Source organism: Zosterops lateralis (assembly GCF_965231275.1).
Source record: "Zosterops lateralis genome assembly, chromosome: 4".
Taxonomy (NCBI): Eukaryota; Metazoa; Chordata; class Aves; order Passeriformes; family Zosteropidae; genus Zosterops; species Zosterops lateralis.
Genome location: NC_139765.1, coordinates 72,759,944 through 72,779,074, shown reverse-complemented (window position 1 = coordinate 72,779,074; position 19,131 = coordinate 72,759,944). Strand labels below are relative to the sequence as shown.

General features: G+C 49.9%; 1 protein-coding gene across 1 annotated transcript; it reads left to right on the top strand.

The window, feature by feature from the left end:
- On the top strand, positions 1–13,043 carry ASB13 (ankyrin repeat and SOCS box containing 13). The gene is made up of 6 exons (XM_083860098.1): positions 1–98; positions 4,196–4,383; positions 5,854–6,004; positions 6,954–7,088; positions 8,362–8,553; positions 12,820–13,043. Exons 1-6 carry the CDS (start codon positions 50–52, stop codon positions 12,948–12,950), a joined length of 846 nt encoding a protein of 281 aa, XP_083716224.1. The 5' UTR covers positions 1–49; the 3' UTR covers positions 12,951–13,043.
- The last annotated feature ends 6,088 nt before the right edge of the window (positions 13,044–19,131 follow it).

Sequence of the window (19,131 nt, the reverse complement as noted above, 5' to 3'; positions counted from 1 at the left end):
CCCGGCTGCGGGACGAGGCCGCGGCCGGCGGTTCCGCGGGGGCCGGGCCATGGAGAGCCCCGGCGGCGGCAGCGGCGCCTCCCTCAGGGGCGACATCAGTACGTGGGCACCGCCACGGGCTGGGGACAACCCGGGGACAAACTGGGGAAAGGAGCCGCCCACACACGGCCGCTGCTCCGAGCGCCCCGTCCCGCCGGGTTGTGGGATGGGATTTGGGGTTTGAGGGATGGTTTGAGGGCTCGCAAGGCGCCTTTGGGGATTTCGGGATGGGTTTGGTGGGGTTGGGTGTTGAGGAGTGGTTTGGAGGGTGAAGGATGAGTTTGGGGGTTAAAGGATGGGGTTTGGCGGGTAAAGGATGAGTTTGGGGGTTAAAGGATGAGTTTGGGGGGTAAAGGATGGGTTTGGGGGTAAAGGATGGGGTTTGGCGGGTAAAGGATGAGTTTGGGGGTTAAAGGATGGGGTTTGGGGGGTAAAGGATGGGTTTGGGGGTAAAGGATGGGTTTGGAGGGTAAAGGATGAGTTTGGGGGTTAAAGGATGGGGTTTGGGGGGTAAAGGATGGGGTTTGGGGGTAAAGGATGAGTTTGAGGGGTAAAGGATGAGTTTGGGGGTTAAAGGATGGGGTTTGGGGGTTAAAGGATGGGGTTTGGGGGTAAAGGATGAGTTTGGGGGTTAAAGGATGGGGTTTGGGGGTTAAAGGATGGGGTTTGGCAGGTAAAGGATGGGGTTTGGCGGGTAAAGGATGAGTTTGGAGGTTAAAGGATGGGGTTTGGCGGGTAAAGGATGAGTTTGGAGGTTAAAGGATGGGGTTTGGCAGGTAAAGGATGAGTTTGGGGGTAAAGGATGGGGTTTGAGGGGTAAAGGATGGGTTTGGCGGGTAAAGGATGGGTTTGGGGGGTAAAGGATGGGGTTTGGGGGTAAAGGATGAGTTTGGGGGTTAAAGGATGAGTTTGGGGGTTAAAGGATGGGGTTTGGGGGTTAAAGGATGAGTTTGGGGGGTAAAGGATGGGGTTTGGGGGTAAAGGATGGGTTTGGGGGTAAAGGATGGGTTTGGAGGGTAAAGGATGAGTTTGGGGGGTAAAGGATGGGGTTTGGGGGGTAAAGGATGGGGTTTGGGGGTAAAGGATGAGTTTGGGGGGTAAAGGATGAGTTTGGGGGTTAAAGGATGGGGTTTGAGGGGTAAAGGATGAGTTTGGGGGGTAAAGGATGGGGTTTGGGGGGTAAAGGATGAGTTTGGGGGGTAAAGGATGGGGTTTGGGGGTTAAAGGATGAGTTTGGGGGTTAAAGGATGGGGTTTGAGGGGTAAAGGATGAGTTTGGGGGGTAAAGGATGAGTTTGGGGGTTAAAGGATGAGTTTGGGGGTTAAAGGATGGGGTTTGGGGGTAAAGGATGGGTTTGGGGGTAAAGGATGGGTTTGGAGGGTAAAGGATGAGTTTGGGGGTTAAAGGATGGGGTTTGGGGGGTATAAAGGATGGGGTTTGAGGGGTAAAGGATGAGTTTGGGGGGTAAAGGATGAGTTTGGGGGTTAAAGGATGAGTTTGGGGGTTAAAGGATGGGGTTTGGGGGTAAAGGATGGGTTTGGCGGGTAAAGGATGGGGTTTGAGGGGTAAAGGATGAGTTTGGGGGGTAAAGGATGAGTTTGGGGGTTAAAGGATGGGTTTGGGGGTTAAAGGATGAGTTTGGGGGTAAAGGATGGGGTTTGGGGGGTAAAGGATGAGTTTGGGGGTTAAAGGATGAGTTTGGGGGTTAAAGGATGGGGTTTGGGGGTTAAAGGATGAGTTTGGGGGTTAAAGGATGGGTTTGGGGGGTAAAGGATGAGTTTGAGGGGTAAAGGATGGGGTTTGGGGGTAAAGGATGAGTTTGGGGGGTAAAGGATGGGGTTTGGGGGTTAAAGGATGGGTTTGGGGGGTAAAGGATGAGGTTTGGGGGGTAAAGGATGAGTTTGGGGGTTAAAGGATGGGTTTGGGGGGTAAAGGATGGGGTTTGGCGGGTAAAGGATGGGTTTGGGGGGTAAAGGATGGGGTTTGGGGGGTAAAGGATGAGGTTTGGGGGGTAAAGGATGGGGTTTGGGGGTTAAAGGATGAGTTTGGGGGTAAAGGATGGGTTTGGGGGGTAAAGGATGGGGTTTGGGGGTAAAGGATGAGTTTGGGGGTAAAGGATGGGTTTGGGGGTTAAAGGATGGGTTTGGGGGGTAAAGGATGAGTTTGGGGGTGCGGGGCAGTTTTGGGGGGGTTAAAGGGTGATGTTTGGGGTTAAAGAGTTGGTTTGGGGGTTTAAAAATGGGATTTGGGGGTTGCAGGGAAGTTTAGGGAGCGAGCAGCCTCTCACAGGGAAGGGGATCAGAGGATTCTCTGGGGACAGCGGCAGGACACGGGGAACGATCCTTGTTCCTCCCTTAAATCCCCGGGGAATAATCCTTGTTCCTCCCTTAAATCCCCGGGGAACAATCCCTGTTCCTCCCTTAAATCCCCGGGGAACAATCCCTGTTCCTCCCTTAAATCCCCAGAGAACGATCCCTGTTCCTCCTCAATCCCCCTGTGCGGAGTTTTGGGGCTCTGGGATCGGGGTGTTCCCACCCTGGAGCCGCCGGTGCCCAAATCCCGGGGCAGGGACACCTCCCACTGTCCCAGGTGATTCCAAGCCCTGTCCAACCCTTCCTTGGACATTCGAGGGATCCAGGGATTCTCTGGCAATTCCAGCCCAGGCAGGAATTCCTTTCCAAAATCCCATCCAAATTTCTCCTTTTCCAATCTGAAGCCATTCCCTGTGTCCTGTCCCTTCATTCCTTTTCCAAATTCCAGCTCTCCTGGAGCCCCTTGAGGCCCTGGAATGTTCTGGAAGCTCTCCCTGGATCCTTCCCTTCTCCAGGCTGGCAATTCCCAGCTCTCCCAGCCTGACATTGGATCCATCTCCTCTCCAAGAAATCAATGCACTGAGGGGCTTCACTTGGAATCTCAGGAATCCATGAAGGGTCTCCCTTCCCTTTCCCTCTCTTTTCTCTCCCCATTTCCCATCCAAACCCCTCGGGATGGATTCTGAGTGTCCCAAATCCCAGAATCCCAGGAGCAGTTTGGGTGGGAAGGGACCTCAGAGCTCATTCCAGGGACAATTCCATGATCCCAGGGGGCTCCAATCCTTCCTTGGACATTCCAGGGATTCTCTGGCAATTCCAGCCCAGGCAGGAATTCCCAATTCCCAATCTCCCATCCAGCCCTGCCCTGTGGCAGTGGGAAGCCATTCCCTGTGTCCTGTCCCTGTCCCCAGTCCCTCTGCAGCTCTCCTGGAGCCCCTTTGGGCCTTGGAATGTTCTGGAAGCTCTCCCTGGATCCTCAGTTGGATTTGCTTCTCCTGACATAAAAACCACGAGGCTGCCCGGCGAGGGGAGATCCCGCCCAAGAGGGGAGATCCCATTTTTCCATCCCCACAATTTTATCAATGATTCCCATGACTTTACTGATAAACTCCCTGATATATTTCCTCCTCTTTCCCAGTTTTCTGGGCTGACAGGACACTGATCCACAAGGTTGCCCAGTTAGGCGACATCCCGTTTTTCCATCTACATTATTTTATTAATGTTTCGCGTGACTTGATTGATTATTTCCCTGATTTTATTGATGATTCCCATGATTTTATTGATGATTTTCCCGCTCTTTCCCAGATTTCTGGGCTGACAGGACCCCCGTGCACAAGGTTGCCTGGCAAGGGGTGATCCCGCCCGAGTGGGGAGATCCCATTTTTCCATCCCCACAATTTTATCAATGATTCCCATGACTTTACTGATAAACTCCCTGATGTTATTGATGATTCCCATGACTTTACTGATGAACTCCCTGATTTTTTCCCCTCTTTTCCAGATTTCTGGGCTGACAGGACACTGGGGCATGAGGCTGCCTGGCAAGGGGTGATCCCGCCCGAGTGGCGAGATCCCATTTTTCCATCTCCACGATTTTATTAATGATTCCCACGACTTGACAGATGAACTCTCTGATGTTATTGATGATTCCCATGACTTTACTGATGAACTCCCTGATTTTTTAGCCCTTTTTCCCAGTTTTCTGAGCCGACAGGACACTGGTTCCTGAGGCCGCCTGGCAAGGGGAGATCCCGTTTGAGTGGGGAGATCCCATTTTTCCATCTCCATTATTTTACTAATGATTCCCATGACTTTACTGATGAACTCCCTGATTTTTTTCCCAGGTTTTTGGGCCGACAGGACCCCAGTGCACGAGGCTGCCCGGCGAGGGGAGATCCTGCAGCTGCAGCAGCTCATCGAGAGCGGCGCCTGCGTCAACGCCGTCACCTACGACTCCATCACGCCCCTGCACGAGGCCAGCCTCAGGGGACAGACCCAGTGTGTCAAACTGCTGCTGGATGCAGGGGCCCAGGTGTGAAAACAGCTGGGAATCCACTGGGATTGCTGGTGGGGAGGTGTTTGTGGGGTTTGGGTTACCCCCCTCGTCAGCTCTAGGGGTGAAATTGGAAATTTCCTCCAAATTGAAATTCTCTGGAGAGAATTGCCCAGGTGTGAAAACACCTGAAAACAGCTGGGAATCCACTGGGATCACTGGTGGGAGGTGTTTGTGGGGTTTGGGTTACCCCCCTCGTCAGCTCTAGGGGTGAAATTGGAAATTTCCTCCAAATGGGAATTCTCTGGAGAGGATTGACGGATTTCGCTCCAAGAAAGAGCTGGAGTGGAAGCCCAGGGAAGGGAATGGAGCTGGAGGATTCCTGAGGGAGATGGGAAAGGGGCTGAGCCTGGAGAAAAGGAGGCTCAGGGTGGGCCTTGTGGCTCTGGGCTTCCACTCCAGCTCTTTGTACTTTGTCCTTCCTTTTTCCTGCTTTCCTCTGCCTTTCCCTGGCTTTTCTCCTGCTTTTTTCTTTTCCCCTCCCTCTCCCCTCTCTCTCCTCTCCCTCTCTTTTCCCTTCCCCTTCCCTTTCCCCTTCCCTCTCTCCTCCCTTTTTCCCGCTTTTTCCTCCTTTCCCCTGCCTTTCTCCTGCTTTTTTCTTTCCCCCCCCTCACCTCCCTTTCCTTTCCCCTTCCCTTTCCCTCTCCCTTCCCTTTCCCTTCCCTCTCCCCTCCCTTTTTCCTGCTTTTTGCTGTATTTTTCCTCCCTTTTTCCTGCTTTCCCTTGCCTTTCTTTGGCTTTTTTCTTTTCCCCTCCCTCTCCCTCTCCCTTTCCCTTTCCCTCTCCCCTCCCTTTCCCTTCCCTCTCCCCTCCCTTTTTCTTGCTTTTCCCCTGTATTTTTTCCTTCCTTTTTCTTGCTTTCCCCTGCCTTTCTCCTGCTTTTTTCTTTTCCCCTCCCTGTCCCCTCCCTTTCCTTTCTTTTCCCCTTCCTTTCTCCTCCCTTTCCTCTCCCTCTCCCCTTTCCTTTCCCTTCCCCCTGCTTTTCCCTGTACTTTTCCCTGCCTTGCCCTGCCTTTCTCTGGCTTTCCTCCTGCCTTTTCTTTCCCTTCTCTTTCCATCTCTCCTCCCTTTCCTTTCCTTTCCTTTCCTTTCCTTTCCTTTCCTTTCCTTTCCTTTCCTTTCCTTTCCTTTCCTTTCCTTTCCTTTCCTTTCCTTTCCTTTCCTTCCCTTCCCTTCCCTTCCCTTCCCTTCCCTTCCCTTCCCTTCCCTTCCCTTCCCTTCCCTTCCCTTCCCTTCCCTTCCCTTCCCTTCCCTCCCCTCCCCTCCCCTCCCCTCCCCTCCCCTCCCCTCCCCTCCCCTCCCCTCTCCTCTCCTTCCCTCTCCCTCTCCCTCTCCCTCTCCCTCTCCCTCTCCCCTCCTTCTCCCCTTCCTTTCCTTTACCTTTCCCCTCCTTTTCCCCTCCCTTTCCCCTCCTTTTCCCCTCTCTCTCTGTCCGCTGTCCCCGCTCAGGTGGACGCCCGTAACATCGACGGCAGCACCCCCCTGTGCGACGCCTGCGCCTCGGGCAGCGTGGAGTGTGTCAAGGTGCTGCTGTCCCACGGGGCCAAGGTCAACCCTCCCCTCTACACGGCCTCCCCCCTGCACGAGGCCTGCATGAACGGTAATTCCAGGGGGTTTTTTGGGTTTTTTGGCAGCTTGGAATGGGAAAAAAACACCCCACCAGTTTTTTTAGGTTGGTCAGTGGTGCTGGTGTTCACAGGGTGTTCAGTGGGAAGGGAGAGAGGCCCCTCTGATCCCAGTTCTCATCCTGTTATTCCCATTTTTATCCCATTTTTTTCCAGCAGAGACCCCCTCTGATCCTGTTAGTCCCATTTTATCCCATTTTTTTCCAGCAGAGATCCCCCCTGATCCCAGTTCTGATCCCATTTTCCCCATTTTTATCCCATTTTTCCATTTTTATCCCATTTTTCCCCTGCAGAGACCCCTCTGATTTCATTTTTCCCATTTTTATCCTGAAGAGCTCCTCTCATCCCATTTTTTATCCCCTTTTCCCCATTTTTTATCCCCTTTTCCCCATTTTTTATCCCCTTTTCCCCATTTTTGATCCCATTTTTCCCTGCAGAGATGCCTCTGATCCTATTTCTCATCCCATTTTTCCCTACAGAGACTGATCTAATCCCATTTTTATCCCACTTTTTTCCTCTGATCCCACTTTTTATCTCCTTTTTCCCATTTTTCCCCATTTTCTCTGCAGTTTTCACCTGGATTTTCCCCATCCCAAGGCACCCAGGCTGCTCCCTGGAGCAGGAATTCCCACTTTTGGCTGCTCCCTGGAGTCAGAATTCCCACTTTTCACTGGGATTTTCCCCTTTTCCCTCTCCATAGTCACTCAGGCTGTTCCCTGGAGCCAGAATTCCCAATTTTCACCTGGATTTTCCCTTTTTTACCTCTCCAAAGTTCCCTGGAGCAGGAATTCACTTTTGGTTGTTCCCTGGGGTAGGAATTCCCACTTTTGCCTGCCCCAGGACCCACAATTCCCACTTTTGGCCGCTCCCTGTATCCAGAATTCCCACTTTTCACCCGGATTTCCCCATTTTTCCCCCTCGCAGGCAGCCCGGAGTGTGTGCAGCTGCTGATCGAGGTGGGGGCCAACCTGGAGGCCCACGACTGTCACTTCGGGACCCCCCTGCACGTGGCCTGTGCCCGGGAACACCTGGATTGTGTCAAACTGCTGCTCCAGGCGGGTACGGGGTCCATTCCAGGGATCCATTCCCGGGATCCATTCCCGGGATCCACTCCCGGGATCCATTCCCAGGATCCACTCCCGGGATCCACTCCCGGGATCCATTCCCAGGATCCATTCCCAGGATCCATTCCCAGGATCCATTCCCAGGATCCATTCCAAGGATCCATTCCAGGGATCAATTCCCGGGATCAATTCCCCTTTCCCCCGTCCAGATTTCCCCTTTTCCCACCTGGAATCCCCTATTTCCCCTCCCTAACGCCTCTCCCCATCCCCAGGGGCCAACGTGAACGCGGCCAAGCTGCACAAGACCCCAACCCTGACCCTTTCCCCTGTCCCTATTTCCGCTTTTCCCACCTGAAATCCCCTATTTCCCTATCCCTATCCCCCTTTCCCCTGTCCAGATTTCCCCTTTTCCCACCTGGAATTCCCTTTCCCCTGTCCCTCTCCCCCTTTCCCCCATCCCTGTTCCCCCATTCCCCTGACCCTATTCCCCTTTCCTCTGCCCAAATCCCCTTTTCCCACCTGAAATCCCCTTTCCCCTGTCCCTATTTCCCCTTTTCCCACCTGAAATCCCCCATTTCCCACCCCTAACCCCTGTCCCCTCCCCAGGGGCCAACGTGAACGCGGCCAAGCTGCACGAGACCCCAACCCTGACCCTTTCCCCTGTCCAGATTTCCCCTTTTCCCACCTGAAACCCCCTATTTCCCTGTCCCTATTCCCCATTTCCCCTGCCTGACCCCTCTCCCCATCCCAGGGGCCAACGTGAACGTGGCCAAGCTGCACGAGACCCCAACCCTGACCCTTTCCCCTGTCCCTATTTCCCCTTTTCCCACCTGAAATCCCCTATTTCCCTGTCCCTATCCCCATTTCCCTGTCCCTATTCCCCCATTTCCCTGTCCCTATCCCCATTTCCCTGTCCCTATTCCCCCATTTCCCTGTCCCTATCCCCATTTCCCTGTCCCTATTCCCCATTTCCCACCCCTGACCCCTGTCCCCATCCCAGGGGCCAACGTGAACGCGGCCAAGCTGCACGAGACCCCAACCCTGACCCTTTCCCCTGTCCCTATTTCCCCTTTTCCCACCTGAAATCCCCTATTTCCCTGTCCCTATCCCCATTTCCCTGTCCCTATTCCCCATTTCCCACCCCTAACCCCTGTCCCCATCCCCAGGGGCCAACGTGAACGCGGCCAAGCTGCACGAGACCCCAACCCTGACCCTTTCCTCTGTCCCTATTCCCCATTTCCCACCCCTAACCCCTGTCCCCTCCCCAGGGGCCAACGTGAACGCGGCCAAGCTGCACGAGACGGCGCTGCACCACGCGGCCAAGGTCAGGAACGTGGACCTGGTGGAGATGCTGGTGGAATTTGGGGGGAATATTTATGCCCGGGACAACAGGGGGAAGAAACCCTCGGATTACACCTGGAGCAGCAGCCCCACGGCCAAGTGCTTCGAGTATTATGAGAGTGAGTGAGGGGGAAATAAAAAATCCCTTTTTTTTTTTTTTTTTTTTTTTTTTTTTTTTTAACGTGGGAATTTGGGTAGCGAAGCGCCTGGTCCTGTTTCTCTTGTTTTTCTCCCATTTTTTCCCTATTTCAGACACCATTTTCCCCATTTCTCTCCTATTTTCTCCATTTCTCACCTCATTTCTGATCCCATTTCTCCCATTTCTGACCTAATTTCTGACCCCATTTTCCCCATTTTTTTATCCCATTTCTCTCCCATTTATCCAATTTCTGACCCCATATTTCCCTATTTCTCCCATCTCTAACCCCATTTTTATCCCATTTTTTCCCATTTCCCCCATTTCTAACCCCATTTTTATCCCATTTTTTCCATTTTTCCCTCTCACAGAGACCCCCCTGAGCCTGGCCCAGCTGTGCAGGGTCACTGTGCACCATTGCTCTCCCATTTCCCCATTTTCCCCACATCTAACTCCATTTTCCCCATTTCTGACCCCATTTATCCCATTTTTGATCCCATTTCCCCATCTCTAACCCCATTTTCCCCATTTCTGACCCCATTTCTGACCCGATTTTCCCCATCTTTGACCCCATTTCCCCATTTTGTCCATCTCTAACCCCATTTCTGACCCCATTTTCCCATTTCTGACCCATTTTTCCCATTTTCCCCTTACAGAGACCCCCCTGTCGCTGGCCCAGCTGTGCAGGGTCACCGTGTGCTATTTCCCTCCCACTTCTAACCCCATTTTTCCCATTTCTGACACCATTTCTGACCTGATTTTCCCCATTTTTGATCTCATTTCCCCATTTTCCCCATCTCTAACCCCATTTCTGACCCCATTTCTCCTGTTTTTCCCCCCCACAGAGACCCCCCTGTCGCTGTCCCAGCTGTGCAGGGTCACTGTCCGTCATTGCTCTCCCATTTCTGACCCGATTTTCCCCATTTTTTATCTCATTTCCCCACTTTCCCCATCTCTAACCCCATTTCTGACCCATTTTCCCCCCGCAGAGACCCCCCTGCCCCTGGCCCAGCTGTGCAGGGTCACTGTCCGTCATTGCTCTCCCATTTCCGACCCTATTTCCCCATTTTTCTCCCATTTCCCCCCATTTTCACCATTTCTAACCCCATTTCTAACCCAAATTTTTCTATTTCTGACCCATTTTCCCCCCACAGAGACCCCCCTGTCCCTGGCCCAGCTGTGCAGGGTCACCGTGTGCTATTTCCCTCCCACTTCTAACCCCATTTTCCCCATTTCTGACCCGATTTTCCCCATTTTTGATCTCATTTCCCCATTTTGTCCATCTCTAACCCCATTTCTGACCCATTTTCCCCCCGCAGAGACCCCCCTGTCGCTGGCCCAGCTGTGCAGGGTCACCATTGGCCATTTCTGACCCCATTTCTCTGTTTTTTCCCTTACAGAGACCCCTCTATCCCTGGCCCAGCTGTGCAGGGTCACTGTCCCTCATTGCACTCCCATTTCTGACCGCATTTTCCCCATTTCTCCCCCATTTCTGACCCGATTTTCCCCATTTTTGATCTCATTTCCCCATTTCCTCCATCTCTAACCCCATTTCTGACCCATTTTTCCCCCGCAGAGACCCCCCTATCCCTGGCCCAGCTGTGCAGGGTGACCATTCCCCATTTCTGACCCCATTTTTCCCATTTTCCCCTTACAGAGACCCCTCTATCCCTGGCCCAGCTGTGCAGGGTGACCGTCCATCATTGCTCTCCCATTTCTGGCCCTATTTCCCCATTTTTCTCCCATTTCCCCCCATTTTCACCATTTCTAACCCCATTTCTCCCATTTCTAACCCAAATTTTCCCATTTCTGACCCCATTTCTCTGTTTTTTCCCTTACAGAGACCCCCCTTAGCCTGGCCCAGCTGTACAGGGTCACCGTCCATCATTGCTCTCCCATTTCTGACCTGATTTTCCCCATTTCTCTCCCATTTCTGCCATCTCTAACCCCATTTTTTTCCCATTTTGTCCATCTCTAACCTCATTTCTGACCCCATTTTCCCATTTATAACCCCATTTTTCCCCTTACAGAGGCCCCCCTTAGCCTGGCCCAGCTCTGCAGGGTCACCGTCTGCCATTTTTCTTCCATTTCCCCATCTCTAACCCCATTTTCCCCATTTCTGACCTCATTTCTCACCCCATTTCTCCCATCTTTGACCCCATTTCCCCATTTTGTCCATCTCTAACCCCATTTCTGACCCCATTTCTCTGTTTTTTCCATTACAGAGACCCCTCTATCCCTGGCCCAGCTGTGCAGGGTGACCATTCCCCATTTCTGACCCCATTTTTCCCATTTCTGACCCCATTTCCCTGTTTTTCCCCCTACAGAGACCCCTCTATCCCTGGCCCAGCTGTGCAGGGTGACCATTCCCCATCTCTAACCCCATTTCTGACCCATTTTTCCCATTTTCCCCCCGCAGAGACCCCCCTGTCGCTGGCCCAGCTGTGCAGGGTGACTGTCCGTCATTGCACTCCCATTTCTGACCCGATTTTCCCCATTTTTCTCCCATTTCCCCCCATTTTCACCATTTCTAACCCCATTTCTCCCATTTATAACCCAAATTTTCCCATTTCTGACCCCATTTCTCCTGTTTTTCCCCTTACAGAGACCCCCTTGTCCCTGGCCCAGCTGTGCAGGGTCACTGTCCGTCATTGCTCTCCCATTTCTGACCCCATTTTCCCCATTTCTGACCCCATTTCTAACCCGATTTTCTTCATTTCTGACCCCATTTTCCCATTTATAACCCCATTTTCCCCCCACAGAGACCCCTCTGTCCCTGGCCCAACTGTGCAGTGTCACCGTCGGCCATTTTTCTCTGATTTCCCCATCTCTAACCCCATTTTCTCCATTTCTCACCCCATTTCTCACCCCATTTCTCCCATCTTTGACCCCATTTCCCCATTTTGTCCATCTCTAACCCCATTTCTGACCCCATTTCTCTGTTTTTTCCCTTACAGAGACCCCTCTATCCCTGGCCCAGCTGTGCAGGGTCACTGTCCGTCATTGCCCTCCCACTTCTAACCCCATTTTCCCCATTTCTCCCCCATTTCTGACCCGATTTTCCCCATTTTTGATCTCATTTCCCCATTTTGTCCATCTCTAACCCCATTTCTGACCCATTTTTCCCATTTTCCCCTTACAGAGACCCCCCTGTCGCTGGCCCAGCTGTGCAGGGTCACCGTCCATCATTGCTCTCCCATTTCTGACCCGATTTTCCCCATTTTTGATCTCATTTCCCCATTTTGTCCATCTCTAACCCCATTTCTGACCCATTTTCCCCCCACAGAGACCCCCCTGTCGCTGGCCCAGCTGTGCAGGGTCACCATTGGCCATTTCTGACCCCATTTCTCTGTTTTTTCCCTTACAGAGACCCCTCTATCCCTGGCCCAGCTGTGCAGGGTCACTGTCCGTCATTGCCCTCCCATTTCTGACCCCATTTTCCCCATTTCTCCCCCATTTCTGACCCGATTTTCCCCATTTTTGATCTCATATCCCCATTTTCCCCATCTCTAACCCCATTTCTGACCCATTTTTCCCCCGCAGAGACCCCCCTGTCGCTGTCCCAGCTGTGCAGGGTCACCATTGGCCATTTCTGACCCATTTTTAACCCTATTTTTCCATTTTCCCCCTGCAGAGACCCCCCTATCCCTGGCCCAGCTGTGCAGGGTGACCATTCCCCATTTCTGACCCCATTTTTCCCATTTTCCCCTTACAGAGACCCCTCTATCCCTGGCCCAGCTGTGCAGGGTGACCGTCCATCATTGCTCTCCCATTTCTGACCCGATTTTCCCCATTTTTCTCCCATTTCCCCCCATTTTCACCATTTCTAATCCCATTTCTCCCATTTATAACCCAAATTTTCCCATTTCTGACCCTATTTCTCTGTTTTTTCCCTTACAGAGACCCCTCTATCCCTGGCCCAGCTGTGCAGGGTCACTGTCCGTCATTGCCCTCCCACTTCTAACCCCATTTTCCCCATTTCTCCCCCATTTCTGACCCGATTTTCCCCATTTTTGATCTCATTTCCCCATTTTGTCCATCTCTAACCCCATTTTCCCCCTTTTCCCCCCGCAGAGACCCCCCTGTCCCTGGCCCAGCTGTGCAGGGTCACCGTGTGCTATTTCCCTCCCACTTCTAACCCCATTTTCCCCATTTCTCCCCCGATTTTCCCCATTTTTGATCTCATTTCCCCATTTTGTCCATCTCTAACCCCATTTCTGACCCCATTTCTCTGTTTTTTCCCTTACAGAGACCCCTCTATCCCTGGCCCAGCTGTGCAGGGTGACGGTCCGTCGCGCAGCCGCCGCCCGCCGTGGCCTGGCCGAGATCTCCAAGCTGCAAATCCCCCCCAGGCTCATCCAGTACCTCTCCTACAACTGAGAGAGAAAAACATCAACAAAACAACCCTGGAATTCCCCAGAAACCTGGTAAAAAAAAAACAAACAAAAAAAAACCAAAAAAACAACAACAAAAAAAACCCACCCCTGGAATTCCACAGGAACCAGGAAAAAAAAAAAAAAATTCCTGGAATTTCCCAGCATGGAGGATTCTCCTTCTCTTCTACCTCCCCTCATCATCCCCCCCCCCCCAAAAAAAATCTCTTTTAATTTAATTTAAAGCACTGCTGTAAATAGAATTTGTCTGCAAATCTTCTTTTCTTTTTGGGTTCGTTTGGATTTACACGGGGAGGGGATTTTAGGATCTTCCAGGTGGGATTGTCCTTCCCAGGTTTTCCCAGATTTTTCCTGAATTTTCCTGAATTTTCCCCAGATTTTCCCAGATTTCCTTTGTGGGATCCAGGCAGGGGGAAGGGATTTGGGATAACTGGAGTGGGAATCATTCCAGCTGGGAATTCCATGCTCTGGAGCAGCTCTGATCCAACAAAAAACAACAAACTGGGAAAGGGACAGATCCCAACAAATCCAGGAGGATTGGGAATTTTGGGTTTTACCTTCAGGGATCTCTTTGTGTGAAGGGGGGGGAAAAAAATTCCCAGGAATTTTCCTGAATTTCCCTGGATTTTCCCTGAGTTTTCCTTGGATTTTCTTGGATTTTCCCTGGATTTTCCTTGGATTGTTCCTGGATTTTCCTTGGATTGTCCCTGGATTTTCCTTGGATTTTCCTTGGATTTTCCTGGATTTTCCTTGGATTGTTCCTTGGATTGTTCCTGGATTTTCCTTGGATTGTTCCTGGATTTTCCCTGGATTTCCCCTGGATTTCCCCTGGATTTTCCATGGATTTTCCATGGATGGTCCCTGGATTTTCCTTGGATTTTCCCCAGATTTTCCCCAGATTTTCCCCGGATTTTCCCTGGATTTTCTCCAGAATTTCCTGGATTTTTCCTGGATTGTCCCTGAATTTTCCCTGGATTTTCCATGGGTTTCCCCTGAATTTTCCATAGATTTTCCCTGGGTTTTCCATAGATTTTCCATGGATTTCCCCTGGATTTTCCCTGGATTTTACTTGGATTTCCCCCAGATTTTCCCTGGATTTTCCATAGATTTTCCATGGATTTTCCTGCATTTTCCATGGATTTCCCCTGGATTCAGGCACTCAGGAAAGGGGCACAATTCCAGCAGTGGGAATTGGGTGTCTGGAACGTTCCTCCTGCTGAAATCTCGGGAAGTTCTGAGTTTATTCCTGATTAAAATCCACCCTGGGAAAGTCGTGGGATCTGCCCAGGAATTCTCTTCCTTCAGCATCAACCTGATCCCAAATTCCAGCACTGGGAGAGCTGGGAATGTTCACCTGGAGAAGGAAAAATTCCAGGGAGAGCTTCCAGAACATTCCAGGGCCTAAAGGGGCTCCAGGAGAAGCTGGAATTTGGGAAAGGGATGGAGGGACAGGACACAGGGAATGACTTCAGATTGGAAAAGAGGAGATTTGGATGGGATTTTGGGAATTGGGAATTGCCAGAGAATCCCTGGAATGTCCAAGGAAGGATTGGAGCCCCCTGGGATCATGGAATTGTCCCTGGAATGAGCTCTGAGGTCCCTTCCCACCCAAACTGCTCCTGGGATTCTGGGATTTGGGACACTCAGAATCCATCCCGAGGGGTTTGGATGGGAAATGGGGAGAGAAAAGAGAGGGAAAGGGAAGGGAGACCCTTCATGGATTCCTGAGATTCCAAGTGAAGCCCCTCAGTGCATTGATTTCTTGGAGGGGAATCCCTGGAATGTCCAAGGAAAGGTTGGAGCAATCTGGGATTGGGAATTCCCAACTGGAATGGGATGATCCCAAAGGTCCCACCCAAACTGTCCCATAAAACCCCCACAATGTTCATCCCCTTCCCAAAACTTTCCATCCTTCATTTCCCAGGGAATTCTCACTAAAATCTGGGATTTGGGGAATATTTCTGGGGAATTCCTGAGCTCTGGAAAGAAACAGAGCCCGGAAAGATTCCAAAGGAACCGGCAGGAAAACGACACTGGGGAAAAACGGGATAAATCCCTTTATTTTCCTTCAGGAATTCTCTCCTTATTCCCAGTTTATTTCCTCACCAAATCCCATTTTTCCTTCAGGAATTCTCTCCTTATTTCCAATTTATTTCTTCTCCGAGTCCTTATCCTGGAGCTGCTTGGGATGGGGAAGGAGCCTCCTGTGGAATTTTGAGGAGGAATTTTTGGAGAAGGAATTTCTGAGTTGGAAATTTTGAGGAGCAATTTTTGGGGAGGAATTTTGGGGAAGGAATTTTTGGGGAGGAATTTTGGGGAAGGAATTTTTGGGGAGGAATTTTTGAGGAGGAATTTTTGAGGAGGAATTTTTGGAGGAATTTTTTTGAGGGGGAATTTTGCAGGAGGAATTTTTTTGAGGAGGAATTTCTGGAGGAATTTTTGGGGAGGAATTTTTGGAGGGGGAATTTCTGGGGAGGAATTTTTTGGGGAGGAATTTCCGAGGAGGAATTTTCAAGGGGGAATTTTGGAGGAGGAAATTTTGGGGAGGAATTTTTTGGGAGGAATTTTTGGGGAGGAATTTTGGAGAAGGAATTTTGCAGTAGGAATTTTTTGAGGAATTTTGCAGGAGGAATTTTTTTGAGGAGGAATTTCTGGAGGAATTTTTGGAGAGGAAATTTTGGAGGAGGAAATTTTGGAGGAGGAATTTTGGGGGAGGAATTTTGGGGGAGGAAATTTTAAGGAGGAAATTTTAGAGGAGGAAATTTTTGGGGAGGAATTTTGGAAGGGGAATTTTTGAGGAGGAATTTCTGGAGGAATTTTTGGAGAGGAATTTTTGGGGCAGAATTTTTGGGGAGGAATTTTTGAGAAGGAATTTTGGGGAAGGAATTTCCAAGGAGGAATTTTCAAGGAGGAATTTTGGAGGAGGAAATTTTGGAGGAGGAATTTCTGGAGGAATTTTTGGAGGGGGAATTTTGGAGGAGGAAATTTTGGAGGAGGAATTTTTGGGGAGGAATTTTTGGAGGAGGAATTTTGGATAAGGAATTTTGCAGTAGGAATTTTTTGAGGAATTTTTGGGGAGGAATTTTGGAGGAGGAATTTTTGGAGGAGGAATTTTTGGGGAGGAAATTTTAAGGAGAATTTTTTGGGGAGGAATTTTGGAGAAGGAATTTTGCAGAAGGAATTTTTTGAGGAATTTTGGAGGAGAAATTTTTTGAGGAATTTTTTGGGAGGAATTTCTGGAGGAGTTTCAGAGGAGGAATTTTGGAGAAGGAATTTTTGGAGAAGGAATTTTTGGAGAAGGAATTTTTGGAGGAGGAATTTTTGGAGGAATTTTGGAGGAGGAATTTTGGAGGAGGAATTTTTTGAGGAATTTTGGAGAAGGAATTTTTGGAGAGGAATTTTGGGGAAGGAATTTTTGGAGAGGAATTTTGGGGAAGGAATTTTTGGGGAGGAATTTCCAAGGAGGAATTTTGGAGGAGGAATTTTTGGGGAGGAATTTGGGAGGAGGAATTTCTGAGTTGGAAATTTTGGGGAGGAATTTGAGGAGGAATTTTGGAGGAGGAATTTTGGAGGGGGAATTTTGCAGGAGGAATTTTTTTGAGGAGGAATTTTTGGGGAGGAATTTTTGGGGAGGAATTTCCAAGGAGGAATTTTCAAGGGGGAATTTTGGAGGAGGAATTTTTTTGAGGAGGAATTTTTTGAGGAATTTCTGGGGAGGAATTTTTGGGGAGGAATTTTGATGGAGGATTTTTGGAGGAGGAATTTTTAAGGAGGAATTTTTGGAGGAGGAATTTCTGGAGGAATTTTGCAGGAGGAATTTTTGGGGAAGAATTTTTGAGGAGGAATTTTTGAGGAGGAATTTTTTGAGGAATTTTGGAGGAGAAATTTTTTGAGGAATTTTTTGGGAGGAATTTCTGGAGGAGTTTCAGAGGAGGAATTTTGGAGAAGGAATTTTTGGAGAAGGAATTTTTGGAGGAGGAATTTTTGAGGAGGAATTTTGGAGAAGGAATTTTGCAGTAGGAATTTTCTGAGGAATTTTGGAGAAGGAATTTTGGAGAAGGAATTTTTGGGGAGGAATTTTTGGGGAGGAATTTTTGGAGAAGGAATTTTTGGGGAGGAATTTTTAAGGAGGAATTTTTTGAGGAGGAATTTTGGAGAAGGAATTTTTGGAGAGGGAATTTCTGGAGGAGGAATTTTGTGGAATAAACCATCCCAAACCTGCCGGAGCCTCTTCCCCCCTCGGCGCCGCTTGGCGGAGCTGCTGCCTCCAGGAAAAAAAAAAAAAAACCTCCAAAAATTCCCGGAAAAAAAAAAAAAAAGGAATTTCCGACCAGCAGAGTTTGCTCCAATCCCGCACAAAAAAAAAAATCCGTGAAAAACTTGGAATATTCCGCTTTTCCCACCAAATTTCCCCCCTATATCCCCAAATTCCCCCCCACAAAACACCCCCCAAAAATCCCCAAACTCTGAGACACAAAACGACCCCAAAACCACCAAAAAATCCCCCAAAATCCCCTCTGACACCCCCAAAACACCAAATCCCTCCCGGAAACCCTCAAAAACCCTCAAATTTCTCCCCAAATGTTCCTAAAATTTCCAGAAGGGAAAGGGGAGAGGAGCCCTGGGGGATGTGGAGGTTCCCGGGAGGAAAATCCTTTATTTAAAGGGATTTAAAGGGATTTTATCTTGGGAATGTGGGAAAATGGGCTGGAGGGGCTGGGAGTGTCCCATCCCAAAGCCTTGTCCTTGTCCTTGTCCCACTGCTCCTTTCTGATCCCACTTTTCTCCATCTCTTGATCCCAACTTTTCCTTCTCCCTTGGTGCCACTCATCCCCATCTTCCCCTTTTTGTGTCCCATTTTCCTCCTGTTCCCATTTTATCCCCAGCCCAAAAACTCATCCTTGTCCCCTCTCCTGATCCCAAATGTCCTTGACTCTTCTTTTGATCCCAAATGTCCTTGTCCCACTGCTCCTTTCTGATCCCACTTTTCTCCATCTCTTGATCCAATTTTTCCTTGTCCCCTCCTGCCACTTGTCCCCATCTTCCTCTTTTTTTGTCCCATTTTTCTCCTGTTCCCATTTGTCCCCAGCCCAAAATGTCCTTGTCCCCTCTCCTGATCCCAAATGTCCTTGTCCCCTTGTCCCTTCTCCTGCTCCAGCTTTTCCCCATTTCTTGATTCCAATTTTTCCTTGTCCCCTGGTCTCTTCTCCTGGTGCCACTTGTCCCCAGCCCCTCTTTTCTCCAAGTCCCCTTTTTTTGTCCCATTTTCCTCCTGTTCCCATTTTATCCCCAGCCCAAAATCTTGTCTTTGTCCCTTCTCCTGACCCCAAATGTCCTTGTCCCACTGCTCCTTTCTCCTATTCCAGCTTTTCTCCATCTCTTGATCCCATTTTTCCTTGTCCCCTCCCGCCACTCATCCCCATCTTCCCCTTTTTTGTCCCATTTTCCTCCTGTTCCCATTTGTCCCCAGCCCAAAGTCTTGTCCTCGTCCCCTTGTCCCTTCTCCTGATCCCAAATGTCCTTGTCCCCTTGTCCCTTCTCCTGATCCCACTTTTCTCCATCTCTTGATCCAATTTTTCCTTGTCCCCTGGTCCCTTCTCCTGGTGCCACTTGTCCCCAGCTCCACTTTTCTCCAGGTTTTTTTTGTCCCATTTTTCTCCTGTTCCCATTTGTCCCCAGCCCAAAGTCTCATCCTTGTCCCCTCTCCTGATCCCAAATGTCCTTTGTCCCCTTGTCCCTTCTCCTGATCCAGCTTTTCCCCATTTCTTGATCCCAATTTTTCCTTGTCCCCTCCTGCCACTCATCCCCATCTTCCTCTTTTTTGGTCCAGTTTTCCTCCTGTTCCCATTTGTCCCCAGCCCAAAATCTTGTCCTTGTCCCTTCTCCTGATCCCAAATGTCCTTGTCCCACTGCTCCTTTCTGATCCAGCTTTTCTCCATCTCTTGATCCCAACTTTTCCTTCTCCCTTGGTGCCACTCATCCCCATCTTCCCCTTTTTTGTCCCATTTTCCTCCTGTTCCCATTTTATCCCCAGCCCAAAAACTCATCTTTTTCCCTTCTCCTGACCCCAAATGTCCTTGTCCCCTTGTCCCTTCTCCTGATCCAGCTTTTCCCCATTTCTTGATCCCAATTTTTCCTTGTCCCACTTCTCTCCTGCTCCCACTTAT

Coding starts and splice junctions, on each gene's coding strand:
- ASB13 (XM_083860098.1), top strand. CDS start 50: ATGGAGAGCCCCGGCGGCGGCAGCGGCGCCTCCCTCAGGGGCGACATC. Junction 4,384..5,853: donor TGCTGGATGCAGGGGCCCAG/GTGTGAAAACAG, acceptor GTCCCCGCTCAG/GTGGACGCCCGTAACATCGA. Junction 7,089..8,361: donor CAAACTGCTGCTCCAGGCGG/GTACGGGGTCCA, acceptor TCCCCTCCCCAG/GGGCCAACGTGAACGCGGCC.